Source organism: Monopterus albus, unplaced genomic scaffold, assembly GCF_001952655.1.
Source record: "Monopterus albus unplaced genomic scaffold, M_albus_1.0 scaffold3.1, whole genome shotgun sequence".
Lineage (NCBI taxonomy): Eukaryota > Metazoa > Chordata > Actinopteri > Synbranchiformes > Synbranchidae > Monopterus > Monopterus albus.
In genome coordinates, this window is record NW_018127883.1 from 1748418 (window position 1) to 1771019 (window position 22602).

Genomic DNA, 22602 nt, shown 5'->3' on the forward strand with positions numbered 1-22602 from the left:
TAGCTCTGTGGATACACATAGACACAAGAGACGTTTACATTACATAGAGGATTCATATTGGCACGATTTAGCCTCTTAAACACCTTAAGTTTTTCCAGACAAAAATTCAGCAAAATCCCCATCAAGAAAAATTCCCTAAGCATTTCACACATCTTACATGTTAATTTGAACATTAAACTGTACACGAGCTATAATTTGAACAATGGAAGCAATAATGAACAGATGAGATAAAATGCTGAAGAGGTCACCCATAACTAGCTAAGTGATAAAGAAAGATGAGAGTACAGCATGTGTGTGGCACCTCCATCAAAGCCCTCATCTGGGTTCTGTGTGTATCCAGCTCTTCAGTCAAACTGCCCCTCTTCACACTGAGTTCAGCCAGCTGAGCCCGCAGAGGAGTCACCACCTCATAGAAACGTACCTTCACACACAGCACAAAGTCACCATGTTTCCTGATAGCTTGAGGACATATCTGATCACAGTATTCACCAGGATGGTGTAGTTATTGGGGAGAGTTCCCCCATACTTACAGATACATATTCCTGTATGGACATTTTGTCCTCAGGGAGGTCACGGAGCTCCTGGTACCTGTCCTGGGAGATTTCCAGATCTCGGATTGACCTCCGCACCTCTCCAGCCTTTTCACACAGTTGTCGATTGGTCTCCTCCAGCTGCTGCTGCCTGAGCAGGATGGTCTCCATCTCCTGCTTCCGCAGAGCCTGATGCTTTCTGGTGAGGACAGTCTTTGTTAGCACAGTTCACATTTTTGCTTAACAGATACAATAGTGGCAGGATAAATAATACAGGTAAAGTTATGCTGATTAAAACTCTTCTTTAATGCATTGAAAAATATATATAATAATGTATATAATACTCTCTAGATATTCTTATTTGGCATATGAACAGGGTAACCAGTCACAAATTTTCTTAGCAATGTGTTTCAGGCTTCACCTTCCTCAGTGTGTGTTTTTTAATTGTGTTTCACTTGTGTATTAATAGAGACCACTGTCAAAACATCACATGACTGTATGGTTGAAGAAAATGCTTGCTTGTCCTGTTCTCTTCATTTTCAAAAACTTGTAAACAACAGAGACAGCGTTTTATTTATTTATTTTTTTTGAATAAGTGTTTGCAATATTCTGCAAAGGGTTAATATTTAAATTCTTATTCATCAGTGACAAACACATTCTGCAGCATGAGAGTGACTCCAAACACACACCCAGAGGCACAAAGAACTATCTTCACCTACAAAAACAGATAAATGCACAGTGACAATGACACTGTTCACCACTGTCTCCAATTTTCCTACCTGTTCTCCTCCTGAGCAAGTTTAAGTTGGCTGTCCAGTCTCAGGGCCAGCACTTGTTTCTGATGTAGAGCATCATTCAGCCTCTCCTCCAGCTCCTCGATCTTAAATATGCATGCAAGGAAACAAATCACAAGGCTATTACTACAGCAAAGACTGTTCTGAAAATTGTGATTACTGCAGCTCTAATCCGTGCGTCTCATAATGCTACTACAAGTTACACCACATAACCACTGTCCATCTTCTCGTTCAGCATCCCTCCACTTCTACCTTAGACATATGGTCGGCCTTCATGTTGTCTATGATGAGATTCTTCTGAGAGAGCTCAATTTTCAGCAGCTGGACGTTGTGCAGCAGCTCCTTCCTCTCGATCAGCTGGCGGGTCACCTTCTCGGAGCCACCCCGCTGCTCGTCGGAGGAGGACACATCCTCGGTTGTAGGCACAGTTGTCTCCAGGCTAAGGTCCTCCGACTCCAGATCTAGGGAGCTGGAGACGTTGACTGTTGAGGGCTTCCACTGCTGCTGCTTCTTAGGAGGCATTCTGTGGAGTTTTGGTCCTTACTTAGTGTCTTCTTTTTGCTAGCCAACGTGAAATAGCAAGCCGAAAGATCCGGTTACCACAGAAAATACTCACATATAAGAAGTTATTGTTGACGCTAATTATAATATATTCCCAGCGGTATGTGATTTCTCAACCTTAGTTTGCAGCAACGAGAAACGAAAACAAATCCCGACCTAGCACCACTCTAGCTAGCGTTATATCGTTTGAAACTGAGTGCTAATCTACTCATACTTCGATGAAATAAGCTATAAGCCTTAGTATGGCGTTAACGTAACGCTACGAAACTCACAAGGTAGACTGTTTTTATTTTGAAGGGTGCCGCTTCGAGTCACCTGCTAACCGCCACCGGTTCCACTCTGTGGACCTACAGCGCCCACTCTGTTGATTAACGTGCAATACAATCAATGTCCTCTTGCTGGTAACTCGTCGCAATGTACATTCATGCAGTACTTCCTCCTAACCGTAGATGGCGGTATGAAATTTGCCAGGCCCTCTTCTACCTTTTTTAGCTTTGTTTAATTCAACAAGCATTAGATGGCCAACCAAAATAAACACAGTTTAAACCTACTTCTTAAAAGTGTAGCTGTGATTTTATTCATACCTCGTGTGTTATGTATCGACATAGTTTCTGAAAAAGATTAACATTTTAAAACATATATGACTAAATGAAAACCTCGAATATGACTTCGTGAGTTTCTCTAACCTCTGGGAAAGTGTTATTGGCCCACTGAGTACACATGGGCTAGCTGGTTGCTTGCTTTCAGGTGGTAGTAAAAGACGAGATCTACCTAACATCTTAGGGGGTTTTATAATCATCATGTTGAAATCTAAAACCTTTGTTAAGAAGACCCGGTCGGGTCGGGTGATGAAAATAGTGCGTGAGCATTATCTGAGAGATGATATTTGGTGCGGGAGCGAAGCCTGTGATGAATGCAAACAGGAGTCCACAGTGCTGCAGCAAGAAGCGTGTATTGAGAGCAACCTCTGCTCTTATCCACATTATCTGATCCCTGACACTAATGTTGTGCTGCATCAGGTAAAATAAGATTTGAAATAAGCGTTTTTGGAGCATCAAGCAGTGCAGAATGGTGAATTCTAGACCTCTTGACATGTAATTTTCCACAGACTTCTGTCCCTAAAAGAAGGCAGGGTTACCAAAACATCTGCTCAAGTAAAATTACCAACTCGAGTTAGAATACAAGAGTCTACAGAAAAATATCTTAACATGGTGACTTTATAAGTTAGCAGTTAAATACCACATTAAATTAGGGTAAATACCAGGACACTACAGTCTTGTTTCACTTTTATTTTATGTGATTACGAGTGACATCACCACAGCAAAACATGTTTTCTGCTTTTCATTAACATTTCCTTTTCACTCAGTTATAGATTCTGCTCTTTTTATGACTACAATGTTTGTATAATATTCAATTGCCATGTTAGTTTGACATACAGTTAAAGTCAAAAGTTTACATATACTTGGATTGAAGTCAAACTGATTTTTAATCATGTCACATATGTCATGTTAACAAACTCTCATTTTGGGAAGTTGGTTAGGACATATGTAACGCATGACACAAGTCATTTTCCCAACAGTTGTTTTCAGATAGATTATTTCACTTACGATTCACTATATCACAATTCCAGTGAAGTTTACATACACTCAGTTGACTGTGCATTTAAACAGCTTGAAAAATTCCAGAAAATGATGTCATGACTATAGAAGCTTCTGACAGGTTGATTGACATCATTTGAGTCAATAGGAGGAGCACCTGCAGATGTATTTTATGGCCTACATTCAAACTCAGCACCTCCTTGTTTGACATCACGGATATATTAAAGCATCATCAAAAGACACCATCCAGGAACTTAAAGCTTGGTCACAAATGGGTCTTCCAAATGGACAATGACCCCAAGCATACTTCCAACGTTATGGCAAAATGGCTTAAGGACAACAAAGTCAAGGTACTGGAGCAAGGAGGCCTCCAAACCTGACTCAGTTCCACCAGTTCTGTCAGGAGAATTGGGCTAAAACTCCAGCAACTTATTGTAAGATGCTTGTGGAAGGCTAACCAAAGGTTAACCAATTTAAAGGCAACGCTACCAAATACTGACTGAGTGTGTGTAAACTCCTAACCCACCAGGAATGTGATGAAAGACCGAAAAGCTGAAATAAATCTTTTTCTAATGTTATTCTGACATTTCACCTTTTTAAAATAAAGTAGTGATCCTAACTGACTGAAGACAGTGAATGTTTATAGGATGATATATCAGGAGTTGTGAAAAACTAAGTTTAAATGTATTTGACTAAGGTGCATGTAAACCTCTCACTTCAACTGTAGACAAGTGATGATGATTTCTATATTAATAATAATCAAACTTTAACAACAAAGAGCATTTATCATTGTTTTTAAACCATATTTTGATCAATTTCCCTGTGTTCTGCAGATTGATGTGCTGGGAGATCCTGTAATTCGTAACGTGATTATCCTTCAGACTGTACTGCAAGAGGTACGCCATCGCAGTGCGCCAGTCTACAAACGCCTCAAAGACATCATGCACGAGAAAGAGAAACACTTCTACACATTTACCAATGAACACCACAGGTACAAAGACACCACTGTTTGTTTTTAACTGCATCACAACATCTAAATTGCAATAAAATAAGTAAAAACATTAGATGTAATCACAGCATACAAGTATGTTTTGCTTTTGTGCTTGTAATACCTACACAGTGAAACTATCATTTCTTTTCTTCCAGAGAGACATTCATTGAACGTGAACCCGGGGAGAGCGCCAATGACCGTAACGACCGCGCCATCCGTGTGGCAGCCAGATGGTACAGTCAGCATCTGAAGACGCCCAAGTCCAGCACAGATGGGCTGAAGGTGGTGCTCCTCACAAATGACCAAGGGAACAAGCAGAAGGCAGAGGACAGCGGCTTGCTGGTGTACAAATGTAGGTGGTCTTTCTTCAGAGAATGGAAAAAAAAATCATGTGGTGCAGTAGCAATTTTTTAATAATAGTTTAAAATTATCTGTACATCAGGGACATATTTGAAAATGATCAGATTAACATTCTGTGCAGACAGAAGGTTAGGTGTAATACTTAGTCTATAATCACCATCCATTTTTCAGCAAGTAGAATATTTAAGGCCTGCTCATTAAGTCACTTTTGGATACAAGAATGCTTTCATACAGCAACAGCTGTATTCGTCTATTTGTTATAAACACATCTTTATTTACATTTTAGGTGAAGAGTACATCAAGAGTCTGATAGCAAACCCTGATCTTATGGATCGTCTGGCTTTGTCCAGTGATGACAAGGTAAACACATACAATTTGAGGTATTTAAATACAGCAATAAAAGCTATTTCCTGTTTTAGGTTAAGTGAGACGTCAGGCAGAAATTGTACCTGTTGCTTCAGTTTGCACTCGTGCCTCATCTTTGTGCCCAAACTCGTTGGGACAACATTCGCTGTCTTTTCTCCTGCCCTTTATCTAATTTTGCTTCCTCCCTCAGAATGAGATCACCAGCAGTAAGGTGTTATTCCCAGAGCACCTCCCTCTGTCCAGGATCCAAACAGGAATTAAGAGTGGCTCCTTCCTCCAGGGCACCTTTAGGGCCAGCAGGGATAATTACCTCGAGGCCACAGTCTTTGTGCAGGGGGAGGGAGAAGACAGCACAGAGGTGTGTGTACATTCATTTGTGAATGCACAGTGTTGTAGGTTCTGAACAATTAGATAGATACTTTATTGATTCTGTGGGACATTCAGGTGTCCAAAGTCTGGAAATGGAAGGATCTAATCAGGGTTTGTGTGAGAAGTTTCCAACTGGAGGAACTACTACAATTGGCTGCCAGAAATAGTGAAGAGCTTGCCTGCTGTGTGTTAAAAGTTCTGCTTCTGAATTCGGCTTGCTGCCAGGTTCTCATCCAGGGTCTGCAGGACCTCAACAGAGCAGTGCACCAGGATGTGGTTGCCGTACAGCTTTTGCCACGGAATCAGTGGGTGGCGCCCTCCTCAGTCGTGCTGCAGGATGAAGGCACAGCAAAGGACGATGATATTGAAGAAGAGGAGGAGGAAAAAGTGGTGAGATGGAATTTGGCTGACAGGAGAAGGCACTTACAGTTGAAGGCTTATGGCTGTGCTGTACAAAATGAAAGCCTATACTTTTCTCCAGTTGACAAACCCTATTTGGCTTTTGTAGCTACAATATCTAATGGCCTCCATGTTCCCGTGTGTTTCTGTGCGCAGTTGAGGATATCAGCACATGAAGCAGCCAGAAAACCCACAGGTAAAGTAGTGGGCATCATCAAAAGGAACTGGAGGCCATTCTGTGGCATGCTCAATGTCTCTCAGATTAAAGAGGTGAGTCTCTAATACCATTTGTCATACACAGTTTATTTCGGCTTGGTTTAAAATTTTGAACTGTCCTCAAAGTTAATGTGAATGTAAGTTAATAAGTTACTCATCCTCTCATTCCACACTTGACATTACTGCCATCAGGTCAGAGATACAGGACTTTACAGTTGACTCCCTCGCTTTAGCAGGAGTTTCTTTCCCTTCTACCATAGTAGCCCTGAGAAAACTGCCTTGACAGTGTCATGTCAGTCTGATAACAGGGGATACAGGCAAGAACATGAATGCAACGTATATGCCCCCAAGTATACTGTGTAATATATACTGTATATACCTGCATGTTGCTGTGTGGAATATATCCTGACTGTGAAAACAAACCTCTGGGGCAGTAAAGACTATCTATACATTTTTGTAAATCAACTACTGTATAAACTGTCCAGAACTTTTTTGTCTCTTACCCTCAGCACTGATCATCCCTCTCCTTTCCTTTTCTGTTCAGTCAACTCGCCACCTTTTCACCCCAGCAGACCGACGTATCCCACGCATTCGCATTGAAACACGTCAGGCGTCCACACTGGCAGGCCAGAGGATCATGGTGGCCATCGACGGCTGGCCCAAAGACTCCAGATATCCGAATGTGAGTCTGACGGTCAAATCTTTGGAACTTTAATGTCCTACTATGAGTGGTTACATCTCCATATTCTAGATTAAGAAGAAATTGATTTGTTCATGTTTCCTATATATGTATGTAACCACACTTCTCATGCGATATAGCAATATGCACACAACACTAAGTGTGTCCATGGAGAGAAACAATTTTCTCCTTTTTTGTTAGGGTCACTTTGTGCGTAGTCTGGGCAGTGCAGGGGAGAAGGACACAGAGGAGGAGGTGCTGCTTCTGGAGCATGACGTCCCTCACCAGGCCTTCTCTCAGGCTGTACTCAGTTTCCTTCCCAAGATGCCGTGGGCCATTACACCAGAGGTAATAGCCACATTTCTTGGGATACAGAGCGGTATTCTAGTCACAGTTTCATCAAGTAATTATCAGTGAGACTATGAGCTTCTGTCTCGTCAGTACATGTGTATAGATCAGTATATTAAAGTGGATGTGTGGTACAGGACATGGTGAGGAGAGAGGACCTGAGGCATCTGACAGTGTGCAGTGTGGATCCTCCAGGATGTACAGACATAGATGATGCCCTGCACTGCAGAGATCTGGAAAATGGAAACCTTGAGGTAACCCTCACACACACACTCATACACCATTATGCTCCAGTGGAACATTATTTGTATTTATATTTCATGTGAGTCTCTTGGCATGTTATTTGTTTGTTGTAGGTGGGGGTCCACATCGCTGATGTCAGTCACTTCATCAGACCTGGCAACGCTCTGGACAAAGAGGCTGCCAGCCGTGGCACCACTGTCTACCTGTGTGGCAAGGTGAGGAGACACAGCCAGACGAGGCCTAATGTTCTCCCAACATCCAAGTCTGAACTTCACTACTAGGATGAGAGTCACTGTCTAAAGATATGACAACAGAGCAAAACAAAAAACATAAAGCAATGTGTCTGTTCATCTGTTTAGGATGTGCTAGACTGCTTGGCACTTCTGCCATGTTTTAAGCTATTTGACTCACAATTTGTGACAACCTTGATCGTTGAATAGTTGTTAGAATTTTTTTGATTTTCGTAAAAGCCAGTTTGACTTGAAAAAGCTACAATAAAGCAAGTTACACAAGCTTCATGTTGTGTCCCACAGAGGATAGACATGGTTCCCGAGCTGCTCAGTTCCAATCTCTGTTCCCTACGCTCCAATGTGGAGAGGTGAGGACTGTAAGATATATATATACACACACACACACTTTTGCATCAACACAATAATCAGTGTTGTCAGTGCTCCAGCTCTTCCCAGAAGGTACCATTGAATAAATAGATCAGTCCAGACTGCTTTAATTATACTCTGTAGACTAATTATCATGCACCAGCATCAACCTCAAAGATCTGTAGCTCTGTAGACAAACTATTTTTTGCAACTCTGAATGTTGTTAAGACGTTTGTGTTTGATTCTTGTCACTTTTATTTTACAAGGCTGACTTTCTCATGTATTTGGGAGATGAACCACAAGGCTGAAATTCTCAAGACTCGATTCACAAAAAGTGTCATTAATTCCAAGGTACAAAAGTGGCATGCAAATGTGCAGCAACAGGCATTACATTAATAACATCCTAGTTTCTGGCATGATTGACTTTTTCAGTATTGACAGGTAATACTGTTACATTACATTTCCTGTTTTCACCATCTTGTTCAGGCATCTCTGACCTATGCTGAGGCCCAGATGAGAATTGATGATGCCACCAAGAATGACAGTATCACCAAGAGCCTGCGGGGTCTCAATAAACTAGCCAAAATCCTCAAGAGGCAGAGGATAGAGAAGGGGTAAGGACTAAGCAGTAGAGAATAGTAGAATGGTACATTCTAAAGCTGTAGGCATTGATGTGTATGTTTATTGGTCTACATGTGGCTCAGTTGCTCTCAAAATCAGGAGCCATGTATTCAAGTTAACAAATCAAAAGCATGTGTAAAAGCAATTAGGAGATATGAGGAAGAAATCAGAAACACAGCTGTTTGTATCATAACTCCTATAACTTAGTTAAACTGGTTGTATTTAACATGAATTGTGTTCTGTGTTGTATTTGATATCTTTTAGGGCATTGACACTGTCGTCCATGGAGGTTCGTTTCCACATGGACAGTGAAACTCATGACCCCATTGACCTACAGACCAAAGAACTCATGTAGGTAACTTTAAAAAGGAGTATTCTGCAAAATGCTTTTTGTAACCTTTTCTCCACAAAAGCTCAGCTTTAAGCTTTTCATTGTATGTCTGTGTGTGTCATGCTGCGTTTTGGACATGTGTAGATAAAGCCATCTCTCTCTCTCTCTCTGTTTTTAGGGAGACAAACTCCATGGTAGAGGAGTTCATGTTGCTGGCCAATATTTCAGTTGCCCAGAAGATTTATGATGAATTTGCAGAATGTGCTCTGTTGAGGAAACATCCACCACCACCTCCATCTAACTACGACATCCTGCTCAAGGCTGCAAAATCCAAGGTGATTGGAGACAGGTTGTCTTACAGAAAAATGGCTTTGGTTTCTCAAGTTGGATGCTTGTTTCTTACTGATAATTCAGTTCATCTTGCCTGTTATGGAGGAATGGAGGGTGTTGTCCATTAATTGCCAATACCTTCAGATATGTAAAATGTGAACTGAATCACATTTAAACCTGGTTCTAGACCCCTGAATCACTGCCCACATCTCAGATTTATTCAGTGATTCAAACAGAACTGAATGATAATGGCTATACAGTCTGTATCTGTGGAAGGCCACAGATGCACAAGCAACTGCAGAAGTACTAGGACCCCAGGTTGGGAATCTGCAGTTAACTCATTAAGTATGAAATCTTCTTTGACAAAACTGTGCCTATATTATATAAAGCTAACCATGCTTATGATTTCTGTTATAAACATGTTAGTGTCAACATCTTTGTTTCCATTTGTTGTCAGGATGTGGAGATTCACACAGACTCAGCCAAGGCACTGGCAGACTCCCTTGATGTGGCCAGAGTGGATGGGTTCCCATACTTTAATACGTTACTGCGCATCTTGGCCACTCGCTGCATGATGCAGGCTGTCTACTTTTGTTCTGGCATGGATAGTGATTTCCACCACTATGGCCTGGCTTCACCCATTTACACACACTTCACATCACCTATCAGGAGGTATGAAAGGAGATATTCTACACATCCTAACTAAATATGTTGAGTTGAGCCTTTAAAACTAAAAAAATGTGTACAGCTTAAAGCTCTTTTTAAGCTCCTTATATTATCCCTTATTTCCCCTTTTCTTTCTGTGTAAACCTCTCCTACACAGGTATGCAGATATTATAGTACACCGCCTGCTGGCAGCGGCCATAGGAGCAGACAGCACCTACCCAGATTTGATGGACAAACATAAGCAGTCAGCCCTCTGCATCAACCTCAACTACAGACATAAAATGGCTCAGTACGCACAGAGGGCATCTGTGTCCTTCCACACACAGGTAAACACACAGACACACTGGTTGGCTTTTTGTTAACTGGTTTGAAACCTACACATAAACAGTCTGGAAAAAACCGTGATACTAGCCTAAAGTGAGAATCAGCACACTGTCCATTCATAACGTCACATTGGTTTGAGTAATGCTAGACTAGCAAATAGAACAGACCCCACACATCCCAAATTCATGCTTATAATTCAAACGATCTCTTTCCAGTTGTTCTTCAAGAACCGAGGCATAGTAAACGAAGAGGGATTTGTTCTGTTTGTGAGGAAGAACGCAATCATTGTGCTCATCCCAAAGTTTGGCCTGGAGGGAACAGTCTTCTTTGACACCAAAGACAAAACAGCCCCAAACCTTGTTTTTGATGAAGAGGTATAAACACTTAATTTAATGTGTCAAAGACAAGTAGTCAGTGTGTTAATAACTTGTTAGTTCAACATGATAAACCATTAGACAACAGTTTAAAATCTCTCTATGTGTTAAGGGTCCTACTCTGAACGTAGAGCAGCACACCTTCCACATATTTGACAAGGTGAAGGTCACCATCAGCCTTGATGACTCCAATATTCAGCACCAGAAGATCCGCATGGCTCTGATTGACCCTGTGGTAAGGCCTGACTAATCTGTTTTACTACATTACCACTGGTACAGTTACAGATTTTTTTTATGCCTTTAACTTTAACATGAGATTTTTCTTCTCCTGTTTTGTGCTCTAGCTGATCAAACGTATTATACAAAATTTAATGAGGATACTCAACATGTTGTTTTCATCTAGGCCCAATAAGAAAATTCATCCAACTTGCATCAAATAACATTTTATACGTCTGCTTCAGCATTCTGTTCCTGTTACCTGTTTTTATTTTAGATCCCTGGTGTGAGTGTCCCAGCCCCAGACATTGAACCACAGGCCAAGAAACCAAAACTGGACTGATTCCACCTTTAAAAATATGAGTTTGGGCTCTTTAATGCAGTTACAAAAAATTTTTTTTAACGTTGAGAACGTGTGCCCATTTTAATAAATCTACCCACAGTCGAGCTACACTGCTCCGAGCTTACACATGCCTCTTTTATATGATTTAAGACACATGCTGGCACATAGGACAGTGGCATGTCATAAATGTACTTTAACTTGTCAGATAACAGTGTAGTCGTAACTCAATAAATAGCATTTTGTTTTTTAATCTGTCTGGCTCTGTGTGTTTTCTTGGCCTAGCGTGACTTGTAATTAGTAAAACCTGAAGTGCTTGGTTTGTAACACTAAGAAATGAGTTACTGTCTACAGTCTCCTTTACAACCATACATTAAGAACTGTATACAAAAGGAATATTAAAGCATTCTATCAACATTCCAAGTATTCAAACCTAGATAAAAAAAATAAAACCGTTTCATTAATTTCAGTCAAATGATTTACTGTTACAAGATCAAAATTGTATATTCCAAAAGTATTTGAAATCATAATTTCATCAAATGTAATTTGAACAGAATTATAAATTACAACATTAAGAATAACAAAGAAATTACAAGAACTAATAAGTGTTAAATGCTGAATTTTATGTTGGACCAAACCATTATGTCAAAATACTCAGTACTGAAAATTGTATACCTCAAAAAAAAAAAAAAAAAGTCCTCAAGTGACAGTGCGACTAATCCTGACATGTTTTAAGTACAGAAAAATGCTTTAAAGAAAAAAAAAGGCTCAGTCAGCACTGATTCACTACTCAGACTATTCAGCATGACACTGGAATAAATATTTTAAAAATCCAAATAAGATCCACAACTAATCTGAATTTGAAAAACTCTTGGAACATTCAAGAAACTACAAAAAAAAAAAAAAACTTTTGCCATAAAAACATAATGATAAATGGTTTTATAAATACAAATACAGTACAACTGTGACTTCAGCCTAATCACGTCAGCACCAGATAAAATGATGGCATTGGCATCAATACAGAATTGTGCATGTTTGATACGGAACAGACTATTTTCTTCCCTTTATCACAACATTATACTGGGTTTTCATCATCTTACAGTGGGATTAAGATGGGCTATGAGTTGTCTGCTCCCTTCTATCCTGTGATAAGGCACAGTGTATACTGCTTCAGGCAACTTGAATCTTGAAAGAACTCAAAACCACTTGTGAAACCCCCTAAATTCAGATCATAATCAATCTAACAGTTGACCCGATTCACCCTAATCAAGTAAATTCAACATAAAGGCTTCCAACATAGTGTAAACTTTGTTATATTTGATTACAAAATAATCACCTTAAGCTTCCACTGGAAGAATGCAAATGCATTTATCAGATGTCTCAGGGGTGAGGATAGAATACCTGAAAAAGAAACTTTCTTTTAGTAAGATGAAAGAAAAAACCAATAAAGCCTTGCAGCATTCACAAATTACTGTTAGTAAAGTCTAGAAGATATTTCAGTAATGTAGTTTAAATAAGTGCTAATGTTGCATTACATTTAAACACACAAACCTGCATATCCACAGCCCTGTTTATATACAGTACCTTTACTTTTGTGTGCCTACTGAGTTGGAAAGCTTCCTCTAGCAGGTTTGAACTGAAGGACTCTCTGTTGTGATACTCCGAGCTGAGGCCATCTATAAGACTGGCAGTGCCTGCTGAGGTAGTGCTGTACCCACTGTCCACCTGAAGACACAAAAAGCAGTCCAGTCAGTTAGACAACCAATCAATAGTTGTGCCTGAATGAAACTCCTCACACAAACCTGCATGCTGGAATCGCAGCGTATACTGCTTCCCTCTGCCAGAAGGGATACAAACATCTGAGAGCCTTCTGTTGCTGAGATGCCCATACGAGAGCTGGTCAGCTGTTCCGAAGGCCCTCCACCTTCCTCTTCTTCACCCTGCACCCTTATCTCCTTGCCCTCCTCCATTTTGATAGGTTCCATAGGATCCAGGCCAAGACTCCCAGTGTCAGCAGGGAGAGCATCCTGGGCCAGGGGTGAAGACTGGTCGAGCTCCATAGAGGGGGGAGAAGAAGTGGAGGAGGAGCAGGAGAATTGGTCCTCAGCCTCCTCATTGTCTTGGAGTTTAGGATTGAGGATGGATGAGATATGGGGAGGGGAGGCCCAAAAGCGAACTCTGGGCCTAGGTCTGGGCCTGACATTGTGCTGGGACTCATTATGGTAATGGAGCTGGTGTGGGGAGCAGCTACGAATGGGAGAACAGCCCTCGACAAATGGACTCGCATTGCACGAAGTGACATCTACGTCCAAGGAAACACCATGTGGAGTCAAATTGCTCGGCTGCCTTCTCTCAGCTAAAGAAGGAACAGTTTCAGATTTTGTAGAGAAAAACAGTTAATGTCATCAGAGTATCTACAAGCTTTATTTTCCCCTGCTGCCATGCTTTGGATATCACAATTTTGGTATGAGTTACAAAACAAATAGTCTACCTGAGCTTATGGGTGTGTGCGCTGCATGTGCAACAATAGGAGAGACTGTAGGGGAGACAAGGCCAGCAGGAGATGACCTATCAGGGAACAGAGGACTGGTGATGCTGCCGAGGCTGCAGTCCCGTAAACAGCTATGCTGAATGGGGCTGGATGACAACTGACCCTGTAGTTAAGACAAAGCAAATATACATTTGTTTAACAGAGTTGGTGACCTAAATAAACAGTCTGATACAAACACAAAATAAAACCCCTTAAACCTGAGAAATTATTGCTTGGTTTTTTATTTTAATGATTATAAACGAGATCTTTGGCTGAGGGCCTAAAACACTTTCAGTTCAGTGAAGGACATTCACCACTGATATTTTACTGTCACTCCATAAAAAGAAAAAGGCAAATATGAAATTTTTTTTCAGAAATACAATATGACCTACTTACAGTATATTCTTCTGCTTTCGGCTGTTCCCATTAGGGGTTGCCACAGCGAATCATCAGTTCGCACTGAACTGACGACTCGCACGTTAAACTTGGCATGTTTTATGCCGGATGCCCTTCCGGATAATGCCTAATTTAGAGTCAATATGACCTACTTATATTATGGTCATAAAAAGAAATGTTTAATCTGTTGCCACTTTAAAAAAAAAGCAGGATTTTTTTTTACAAATTCAAATTATACAATAGCAAAAAATCAAATATGTATCCACATACACTGTACTTTAAAACTGCCTTGCCAAATATATGGTGAAATAATCACCATTTGTATTATATTACTACACTTGTCCACTCACTGTAGAAGGAGTTGGAGCCAATATACCACAAGCTACAGGGGAGGAAAAGATAGACAGTATAGCTTCTCCCTCGGAACCTTCAGCTCCTCCTACAGCAGTCTCCCCTGGAGTTAGAGAAGGCCTCTCCTGCCTGGCATGGCTTCTCTCTGGGCTTGGCGGGCTGGAGCCGTCAGAGCCACTGTAACTGCCCTGGCCATCGAGAAAGAGTTTTCGTCTTAAGGAGGATGAACTAAGACTCTCCTGCACAGAATCAGACGCCTCCTCGTAGCGGTAATATTCCCCTGAGCAGAGGGAAGAAACAGAAACACAGTGGATACTCTCATACTTTCATACTCTGTCATAACACACACTGATTTGATTGTGTAAACATTTATTAGAGGCCTACCTAGTACTTTCTCCAAATCAAAAGCCAAAGGTAATGAAAGAGTAGTCTGACAAGCAACTGTAAAGCAAACATGAAACAAAAACAAGTTAACAGATAAGAAAAAAACAATTGCTGGGGCAGAGTAGAAATTAATGTCAAACTCTCTCACAGAACACACCAACCTGAGATGTTTTCTGGCTCCTCAGCAATAACTGAAGACATAGAACCTATATGTGCAAGGAAACAACACAGTTACATGAATAGGGCTGCAACTAACTTTCATTATCAAACAATCTGCTGATTGGTTTCTTGATTAATCATTTACTCTATAAATGTCAGAAAGTACAGATCGATTAGAAAAAAATTGCATATTTAGTTTGCAATTACATTGACACGTTGAAACCAATGACAGGCTTTTTTGGATACATTATAAACATACATACATAAATACATTTTATAAAAGGAATAGATTATTAAAATGGTTATTTTCAGTAGATTACCAAAATCAATTAATTTTGTCAGCACTAAACATAAACATGAAATACTCAATGTATAAAACCAGAATACAACATGAAAATTTAAAGGCAAATTACAGAAAGGAAAATTAAACTAAAAAGTAATATAAGCGCTAAGGTAACTCACTTTTCTTATTGATCTTAGGGGCTTTGTGGGAATCTGGTTCTGCCCAGGGGGAAGGCACAATGGCACCTTTCGTGAAAAACTTTTTTTGGAACACAGACCAATGACACAATTACATATACAATTAAGTCAAATTAATTTATCAACTTCTCTATTTTTATACTGTCAGCATACCTGCTCAATAGCATTCTGACGTTTTTCCTCAATGTCAGAATCCGAACTAGAGTTTTGGAAGTCAAAAAGGTTTATTCATTTAGGACTCAGGAAAATACACAACAAGCTACACAACAAGTCACAGGTTCTGGAACACACCCATGCTTCCAGTTTTTATTGAGATGTAAGTAGTTCAAGTCCAGTGAATGGCATTAAATGGTATGAAGCTAAAAAGAAAAGTCACCAAAAACTGAAAATGTATTTCATATAAAACAGGTGAGATATGAGAGAGATAAAACAGGCCTTTTTCAGAAACCAAATGGTTAACTTGCATATTTTCTGCAACAGTGGAAGTAAATTAAGCCTTGAAAAGTGATGCAGGTGTCCAAAGCAAAGTGACCTAGAAGTGCAAAACGTGTGTGGGAACTTCTGCAATAGTGCTATCTATCAAACAATATCTGATTTCAGTTGTAGAAAAAATGCCACAGCTGTATTCAACTGCTGAATTAACTGAAAAAAAAGAGCAGTGTTCTAAAACATTTGACCAGTAGTGAATGTACGACATATAAACTCATTAAGTCACCAAAACATTCCAAAAAAAAAAAAAAGTCAAAATCATCCCAATTACCCACACATCTAGACTACAACAAGTACTCTGACTATTGTGTTTGCAGTACATACTTTGTCTGGCTGAGGTAAAAAGACTGCCGCTGAATTTCCTCTGGGTCTATGTCTACTGGGAGAAGACTGGCCATTTCATCAATAGACCAGTTAAACTTGGGTGGAGTCTGGGGAAAGACACGATGAGGAAATAAACCAAAGACTATACACACTCAGTAAAGCAAAACTTGTTGACATATTACATTATTTAGATATTTGCAGTAACTTAGGATGTGGGTGTCCTCGTGTGTCATCAATTATTTTATATAAAAATTGTGATGTGACAGGTATTCCAACGTACTGATTTACAAGGGTTGGACTTGAAGACAGATGGGCTTGGCACCAGTGGCTCCCGGAGTTGGTGGTAATCATTGGGACTTTCAAAGGGGTTTCTAATGGAGGGTCTGCCTGGAGTCTCTGGAGTAATCTGTAGTTCAACACGGTCCCCCATCTGTATCTGACTACAACCAATATTCTAGTTAGTATAAAAGAAAAGGAAATTACAGAAATAAAATTGCCAAAGCATAATCCAAGCAAACGACAATCTGTATTTCGTTAATCTAATACGTTAGCTAAATTACGTTAATTCCTCTATTTGTGCAGCCTTAACTAGCCTTCCGACGAAACTGCTGACTACTATAGAAAGAATGTGGTTGCATAACGTTACATACGTTTGCTCCTGTCCTTTTTCTTAACACTCCACTTTATTAAAAAACTCATTTAACATTTACACATCAGCTATATACGTTTTATCGTTGATACTTACAACTTCTAATGAGCCACGACTTAGAAATACACCGCATAAAGCAATCTCCTTGAAAGAGTTAGCAAACAATCACAGAGATGTTCAAACGTTTATTTCAATTTCGCCCACAAGACTCACTAGCCAATAGAAACGTCACAGGAAGTTTGTCATAACCAATCGGAATCCACCAAAGAAGAAATACATGTCGTCAATTCCTTCTCCAGTTTGAGTCAGTGACCTGAGAATTAAGCTAAGTAGCTAACTAGATGCTAATATGGATCCTCGGTGACACCAAATTTTTGGTGATTTTATCAACACTGAATACGATGCGTTTAAAGTCTAGTTGAGCTGTTCCAGTACCATATTATTCTTGTACCACTCCAGAGACCTCGTCAAGTCTTATTTATTAGCCACCTGCTAGCAAACATTGGCTAACTGTAGCCATTCAATACCATGGCAAGTGCAGCAAATGCTAACCTAAACGCAGTCCGGGAGACAATGGATGGTAAATATAACGTTAACCTAAATGTTTAATGCATATGCAGCAGTTTGTATATTTGTAAAATAACTTCCAATTATTTTGCGAATAAAATGGCTTTTTGCTAACCCCTAGCTTGTTTGTAGCGTTGCTAACATAAACTGCTATACGGCCTGCAGAAGTCAAGTTTTTCCGATGTTACTGGAAAATTAATCTAACTAGATTATTTTGTGGCCTTCTGCCTCTAACAGTGCTGCTGGAGATCTCCAGGTTGCTGAACACTGGTTTGGACATGGAGTCTTTGTCCATATGTGTGAGGCTGTGTGAACAGGGCATCAACCCAGAAGCCTTGTCTTCAGTCATCAAAGAACTACGAAAAGCATCTGAATCCCTTAAGGTACAGAAACGTGCTCCCAAATGTTTGTCATTATCATAGGGAATGTTTTATATCTCACCACAGAGGTCATTTAATCTCCTATATAAACTCAACTATATTACACCTTTCATGTGAGATCTGTTCATCAAACAATTATTTGTTGTGAAATTTTATTAGTTGCCTATGTAAATGGCAAATTATACATAAAAGAGAAGCAGAAACTGCTCATATTTAAGCAGCAGTAACCACAAAGTGTTTGCTATTTATTGTCAGTTAAGTTAAACGTTTATTGATCCCAGAGGGAAATTCACATGATACAGCAAAATAAGGACACAAAGGAGTAAATAAAGGGGAAAGTGTAAATAATTAAGAGTAACTGTATAAGAACAGTACAAGGCAAGCAATAAATATACAGAGCTCAAAACTAGAGTTGTATAAAAATAGTGGAGCAGAGCCAGCATGGTATTGTACATGTAAGAGTAATATCATACTATCTACTAAAAGTGCATACACCAGAATAATTAATCATATTTTTGTTTTGTGCAGAATTGTTGCTCTCTAATGAAGCAGGTGCAGTTTACTTGTGTGTGTGTGTGTGCGTGTGTATGTATATATATATATATATATATATATATAAGCACTATAATGATAATGAATCACTATTATATCTTTACTTTCTCTTTCAGGCTTCTGAAAACTGCACAAATTGAAGATGAAAATCGACAATCTTAATTTGGGACTTTTTAAGTGGATCATGATCCTGGATTTGTACCTTCTATGGTTTCTCCAGTCAGATTCATCTTTGTATTGGCAGTCTGTCCTCTGCACTTCCTCTGTGGTTAACATGCTCTTGTTTTGTGCTTTGAATTGCATCTTTGTATAAGCGGTATTGACCTCAGTCCTCTTCCTATACATCCTATGCCCCTCAGAAAGAGGGGCATGTTCAGCTGTTCTGCCTCAAATTTGGGTTTAGTTCAACTTTCTCCTTGCTGCCATGTGTAAAGTGCAACTTCAGAGTGGAATTAGCATTAGCATCCTGCCTTAATTTTATGAGCACATGTATAGTTTCTGATAGCTATATGTTGAACTTTTCATGATAACATTTTCTTGTATTTTGAATTGACAATTACTTGTTAAGAATTGTTTAAAATGTTATGTAAGCATAAAGCATTGTTGAATTCAATTATTTTGCAAGCTCCATTGTCCATGTGACCATCAATGATGAACAAAGTCTAAATTGAAGTGTTATGGGCCATGGCCACCAGGTGGTGTTGTCATTCTCTTTTCAATCTAAAGCTGTTGGATGTCCTAACTACTATATGTCAGGTTCTTATCTCATGAGTATACCCAATCCTGCTTTTTAAAAGCAATCAAATGCTGTGATTTTAAAGATATATTTTTAAATCCCTCTCAAATTTTTTATTGTGTTGATCCTAATTTGAAATATCCAGTCGTATTAGTCTTATAGCCCTTCCCTTATTAGAGACAGAGTTTTCCGATGGATTTTACAAACAGGAAATTATCTTTCCTGTTGCATTAGGTGAAAGGAACAGATATACTGGTAGAACATTGTACAGTACAAAAACAGACCATTCAGGAGTGATCGCATACATGTCCAAAATATTTTGCAAAAGAGAAGACATGGGCAATGCTCATTCTGTACTGCAGGATGTCCTTTGATCCTTTATGTCCAGGCTCCATCCACAAAAGGGTATTTGAGATATGATGCAAACATGACCAAAAAAAAAACTAAACCTTGAAATGAAGCCTGTGCATAATGTATCTAACCACATTGTTTTCTTCACTGTTGTCAGTAAAATAGTTCTATTCATCTTCCAGAAGAAGGAAACTGCTGAGAGCACAAAACATTTCTCCACAGGCCAGTATGAAGGCTAGAAGTGACCTCTCATCCACACAGTATCAGTAGCTTGTGAGTGGTGTTCATGCAGCGTTGTAGATGTCTACAAATGAGTACCCCCTAAGCCATCTGACAGTAATGCCTCACCCCTCACAGGCACACCACAGAGGAAGCCAGCAAGTGAACAGGAGAGTGTGTGTGCATGTAAGCATTTCTGTCTTCTGCTTTGTCTCACCATTTTGACTGATAGGCTGTGAGTCTAAATCTCTGTACTGCTGCTTTGATCCCTTAACACATCTCTGTTCCGCAATACCAGCATCATGTTAGCCAAGTATGAGAGCCATACAGATAGGGTGCAGTGGCTCTGCTTGGTAGTCCGTAAGCCTTAACTCCTGGCTTCTGTGGGGGGTGAGCTGCATGAGTTGTTCATGGAGGGAGACCCAGATTGGGAATCTTTTTTTTTTCTTCTCTTACAAAGGTAAGAGTTATCGTTTGATTGGCTACAGTGGGCGTGGGATTCTGGATGGATTGCTCTCTTGTTTGATGTGTTTGAAGGGTTTCACCTTATCCAAGCAGATTACTTTGATCTCTGTAAAACAAAATATTCCCAAATCCCATAGTCCTTACTGAGAGATTAGTGTCCATATATGCATAAACATCTAAGAGGCATTCAACTAGGGCACTGGTCAGGTCACGTGACTGTATAAACTTAAGAGGCGAGCAGGTCCTCACTTCAGATTTTCTGAAGGTGTTTTTGTTTGTATGTCTGATAATTATTCAGGCCAAAGATTATTTTGCTGATAAATGAGGTCAGTCTCATTTAAAAGTGAAAGATCTATGTGCTGCAATTTACACTTCCAGTGTGTGCTGTGGATATTTCAGAAATAATTAGATTGGGCTGATTAGAAATTCATTATGTTTAATGAAAGATGAGCTGTTTGTTCAGCACACACCGAAATCACAAACTTGGTGTCTCATGAAGACAATTACAGTATAAAGTGTTATGTGAGATAGTGTTTAACCAAAAGTTAACGATCCTTATGTGTACAGTTATGTTTAGGTTAATAAATATGGTCTGTTGTTTGTCATGTCCACTTCATGTTTTATTGCTTAGTATTTTATGATTTTGGGACTAGAATTTTTAGTTAAAAGGTCATCATTTCTGATGTGGTCTGCTGGTCGGATCACTGTAGTAAATAGAAACTCAATGAGCTCGGGGGGTGACTGTGTTTCAGTGGGTAGAGCAGTCGTCTCCCAACTGGAGGGCCAGAGGTTAGAATCTCGGTGCTTGCAGTCCACATGTCGAAGTGTCCTTGGGCAAGACACTGAACCCCCAAGTTGCCCCTGATGGTTAGAGCCGTCGGTTGAGTTGGCACCACAGATGGCTGCCTCGGTTCTGTACCGGAAACAAATTCCTTGTGTGTAAAATACTTGGCCAAATAAAGGTGATTATTATTATTTACACTTTCTGAATTGTTTAGTACTGTAAATAAAATTTCTAGTGGCCAATTTTATTTGTAGAGCTTGAGACAGGAGACAAATTTCTTTGTTTGCAATGTAAGAAATTATTTTCTTGTCTGACAAGTGTTTCACCATTGCAACAATAAACTGACACTTTTCTTCATATTAATACTATGAACAGTGGAAGTAATTAAAAATGTTTAATAAATATTTAATATGAAGTATATTTAATATTTATTCCAGTATATACAATAGGTAGAACAATTTCCACATCAAGTCATGAAATTATAGCTACAGTATTTACATATTAATGCATCAACAAAAATGATCCTGTATTATAATTTTTTATACTGTAACATTCTGAGGCCACTTTGTTTTGAACAATGAGATTTTTATACTTTAAGGACATGGTAAAACCTTTATTTAAAGTGACATTTTGCAAATTTTGGCAATCGAGCGTCAATATTATTTAATATTATTGTGATTCACTTGATAGAGTTGCTTTAAAGATCTAATGATCATCTGAGACCTGACTGAGAACAAGAGGAACGAGACCACAAGCAGAAAACAACAAAATGTATTTGTGTGGCTTGTTTACTTCTTGTTTGTCCGTTAAACACAAGTAGAGAAGCCACTGATGTGTTAATGTCAGTTTAGCTGAAATGTCTTTCTTAAGTTTGCCTGCATTAGTGGTCAGAAGCTAAAGGTCCTGTCAGACTATAGCTGCAAAACCTCTAAGTTAGTTTTAACAGACCACTCAGCTTTTATTTATAAGGGAAAAATCGTGATTTCTCCTTTCAAAGGAATATAGCATCCCCGAAGTAAAACTTTGAAGACGGAACTTTAACCCTTAATGGATTGTATTTACATTGCATGATATACAGTATGAACGTTTTTGAAAAGAATCTGAATACCACTTATATGACAGAAAACAAATAACATGACTAAGTAGATAACATATTTTTATGCCCTGAAACCCAATTATTGACACCCCACAGCAGTGTGTATTCTGCAGAGATCATCTGTGAAAACTGGCACTAAGGTGATATATTTAATATTATTTCTGAAACTGATTGAGCCTGTCTAGTCCTCATCCTTCAGCAATGTGAAGCTTCACGGCCTGTATTTGCCCTATGAGGAGTTCTGTGACCTTGTTAGAGCTTACTCCAATATACCACCCTTGATTAAATGCAAGCCACTTTTTTACACCATAAGATTATAATATTTAGGTCCCAATTAAATTCATAGCAAGGAAATTGGATCATAAACTCTTTAAAGGATCGTTAACAATCATTAGACACGATAATGACATAGCAATCAAAATATGTAAAAAAAAAAAT

General features: G+C 39.3%; 4 protein-coding genes across 5 annotated transcripts in view; 2 read left to right on the top strand and 2 right to left on the bottom strand.

Moving 5' to 3' along the window:
* Positions 1-2306, bottom strand: part of pibf1 (progesterone immunomodulatory binding factor 1) — a 19182-nt gene extending 16876 nt beyond the window's left edge. The window contains exons 1-5 of the mRNA XM_020604482.1: positions 1577-2306; positions 1310-1410; positions 531-729; positions 302-421; positions 1-3 (exon numbers count right to left, since the gene is read on the bottom strand). The exon at positions 1-3 is cut by the window's left edge and continues 128 nt beyond it. Coding sequence (XP_020460138.1) covers positions 1-3; positions 302-421; positions 531-729; positions 1310-1410; positions 1577-1846 — 693 coding nt within the window. The 5' untranslated portion in view covers positions 1847-2306. The remainder of the gene's footprint in view (positions 4-301; positions 422-530; positions 730-1309; positions 1411-1576) is intronic.
* Positions 2307-2573: 267 nt separating this feature from the next.
* On the top strand, positions 2574-11345 carry dis3 (DIS3 exosome endoribonuclease and 3'-5' exoribonuclease). The gene is made up of 21 exons (XM_020600032.1): positions 2574-2904; positions 4317-4474; positions 4630-4826; positions 5121-5194; positions 5391-5558; positions 5795-5959; positions 6125-6238; positions 6729-6866; positions 7065-7211; positions 7349-7465; positions 7568-7669; positions 7988-8052; positions 8317-8401; positions 8537-8664; positions 8936-9022; positions 9181-9337; positions 9790-10004; positions 10156-10324; positions 10538-10696; positions 10809-10931; positions 11190-11345. The coding sequence occupies exons 1-21, from the start codon at positions 2686-2688 to the stop codon at positions 11253-11255; spliced, it is 2853 nt and encodes a 950-aa protein (XP_020455688.1). The 5' UTR covers positions 2574-2685; the 3' UTR covers positions 11256-11345.
* An 86-nt stretch (positions 11346-11431) lies between these two features.
* bora (bora aurora kinase A activator) lies at positions 11432-17228 on the bottom strand. 2 transcript variants are annotated; one of them, XM_020600052.1, is made up of 12 exons: positions 17111-17228; positions 16646-16801; positions 16366-16472; positions 15706-15751; positions 15535-15613; positions 15075-15119; positions 14914-14970; positions 14529-14809; positions 13744-13906; positions 13055-13608; positions 12837-12977; positions 11432-12653 (listed from the first exon to the last, which is right to left on the bottom strand). In XM_020600052.1, exons 2-12 carry the CDS (start codon positions 16793-16795, stop codon positions 12633-12635), a joined length of 1644 nt encoding a protein of 547 aa, XP_020455708.1. In that variant the 5' UTR covers positions 16796-16801; positions 17111-17228; the 3' UTR covers positions 11432-12632. The 2 variants fall into 2 exon arrangements, with proteins under 2 accessions (XP_020455708.1, XP_020455700.1); XM_020600044.1 differs by having other exon boundaries at positions 16646-16805; positions 17111-17227.
* A 43-nt stretch (positions 17229-17271) lies between these two features.
* Positions 17272-21060, top strand: mzt1 (mitotic spindle organizing protein 1). The gene is made up of 3 exons (XM_020600064.1): positions 17272-17594; positions 17819-17964; positions 18630-21060. Exons 1-3 carry the CDS (start codon positions 17543-17545, stop codon positions 18651-18653), a joined length of 222 nt encoding a protein of 73 aa, XP_020455720.1. The 5' UTR covers positions 17272-17542; the 3' UTR covers positions 18654-21060.
* Positions 21061-22602: the final 1542 nt, after the last annotated feature.

Coding starts and splice junctions, on each gene's coding strand:
- bora (XM_020600052.1), bottom strand. CDS start 16,795: ATGGGGGACCGTGTTGAACTACAGATTACTCCAGAGACTCCAGGCAGA. Junction 15,752..16,365: donor TTTTACCTCAGCCAGACAAA/GTATGTACTGCA, acceptor CCAAAACTCTAG/TTCGGATTCTGACATTGAGG. Junction 15,614..15,705: donor GTCAGAATGCTATTGAGCAG/GTATGCTGACAG, acceptor TTCCAAAAAAAG/TTTTTCACGAAAGGTGCCAT.
- mzt1 (XM_020600064.1), top strand. CDS start 17,543: ATGGCAAGTGCAGCAAATGCTAACCTAAACGCAGTCCGGGAGACAATG. Junction 17,595..17,818: donor AGTCCGGGAGACAATGGATG/GTAAATATAACG, acceptor TGCCTCTAACAG/TGCTGCTGGAGATCTCCAGG. Junction 17,965..18,629: donor AAGCATCTGAATCCCTTAAG/GTACAGAAACGT, acceptor TTTCTCTTTCAG/GCTTCTGAAAACTGCACAAA.
- dis3 (XM_020600032.1), top strand. CDS start 2,686: ATGTTGAAATCTAAAACCTTTGTTAAGAAGACCCGGTCGGGTCGGGTG. Junction 2,905..4,316: donor CTAATGTTGTGCTGCATCAG/GTAAAATAAGAT, acceptor TGTGTTCTGCAG/ATTGATGTGCTGGGAGATCC. Junction 8,402..8,536: donor AAAGTGTCATTAATTCCAAG/GTACAAAAGTGG, acceptor CATCTTGTTCAG/GCATCTCTGACCTATGCTGA.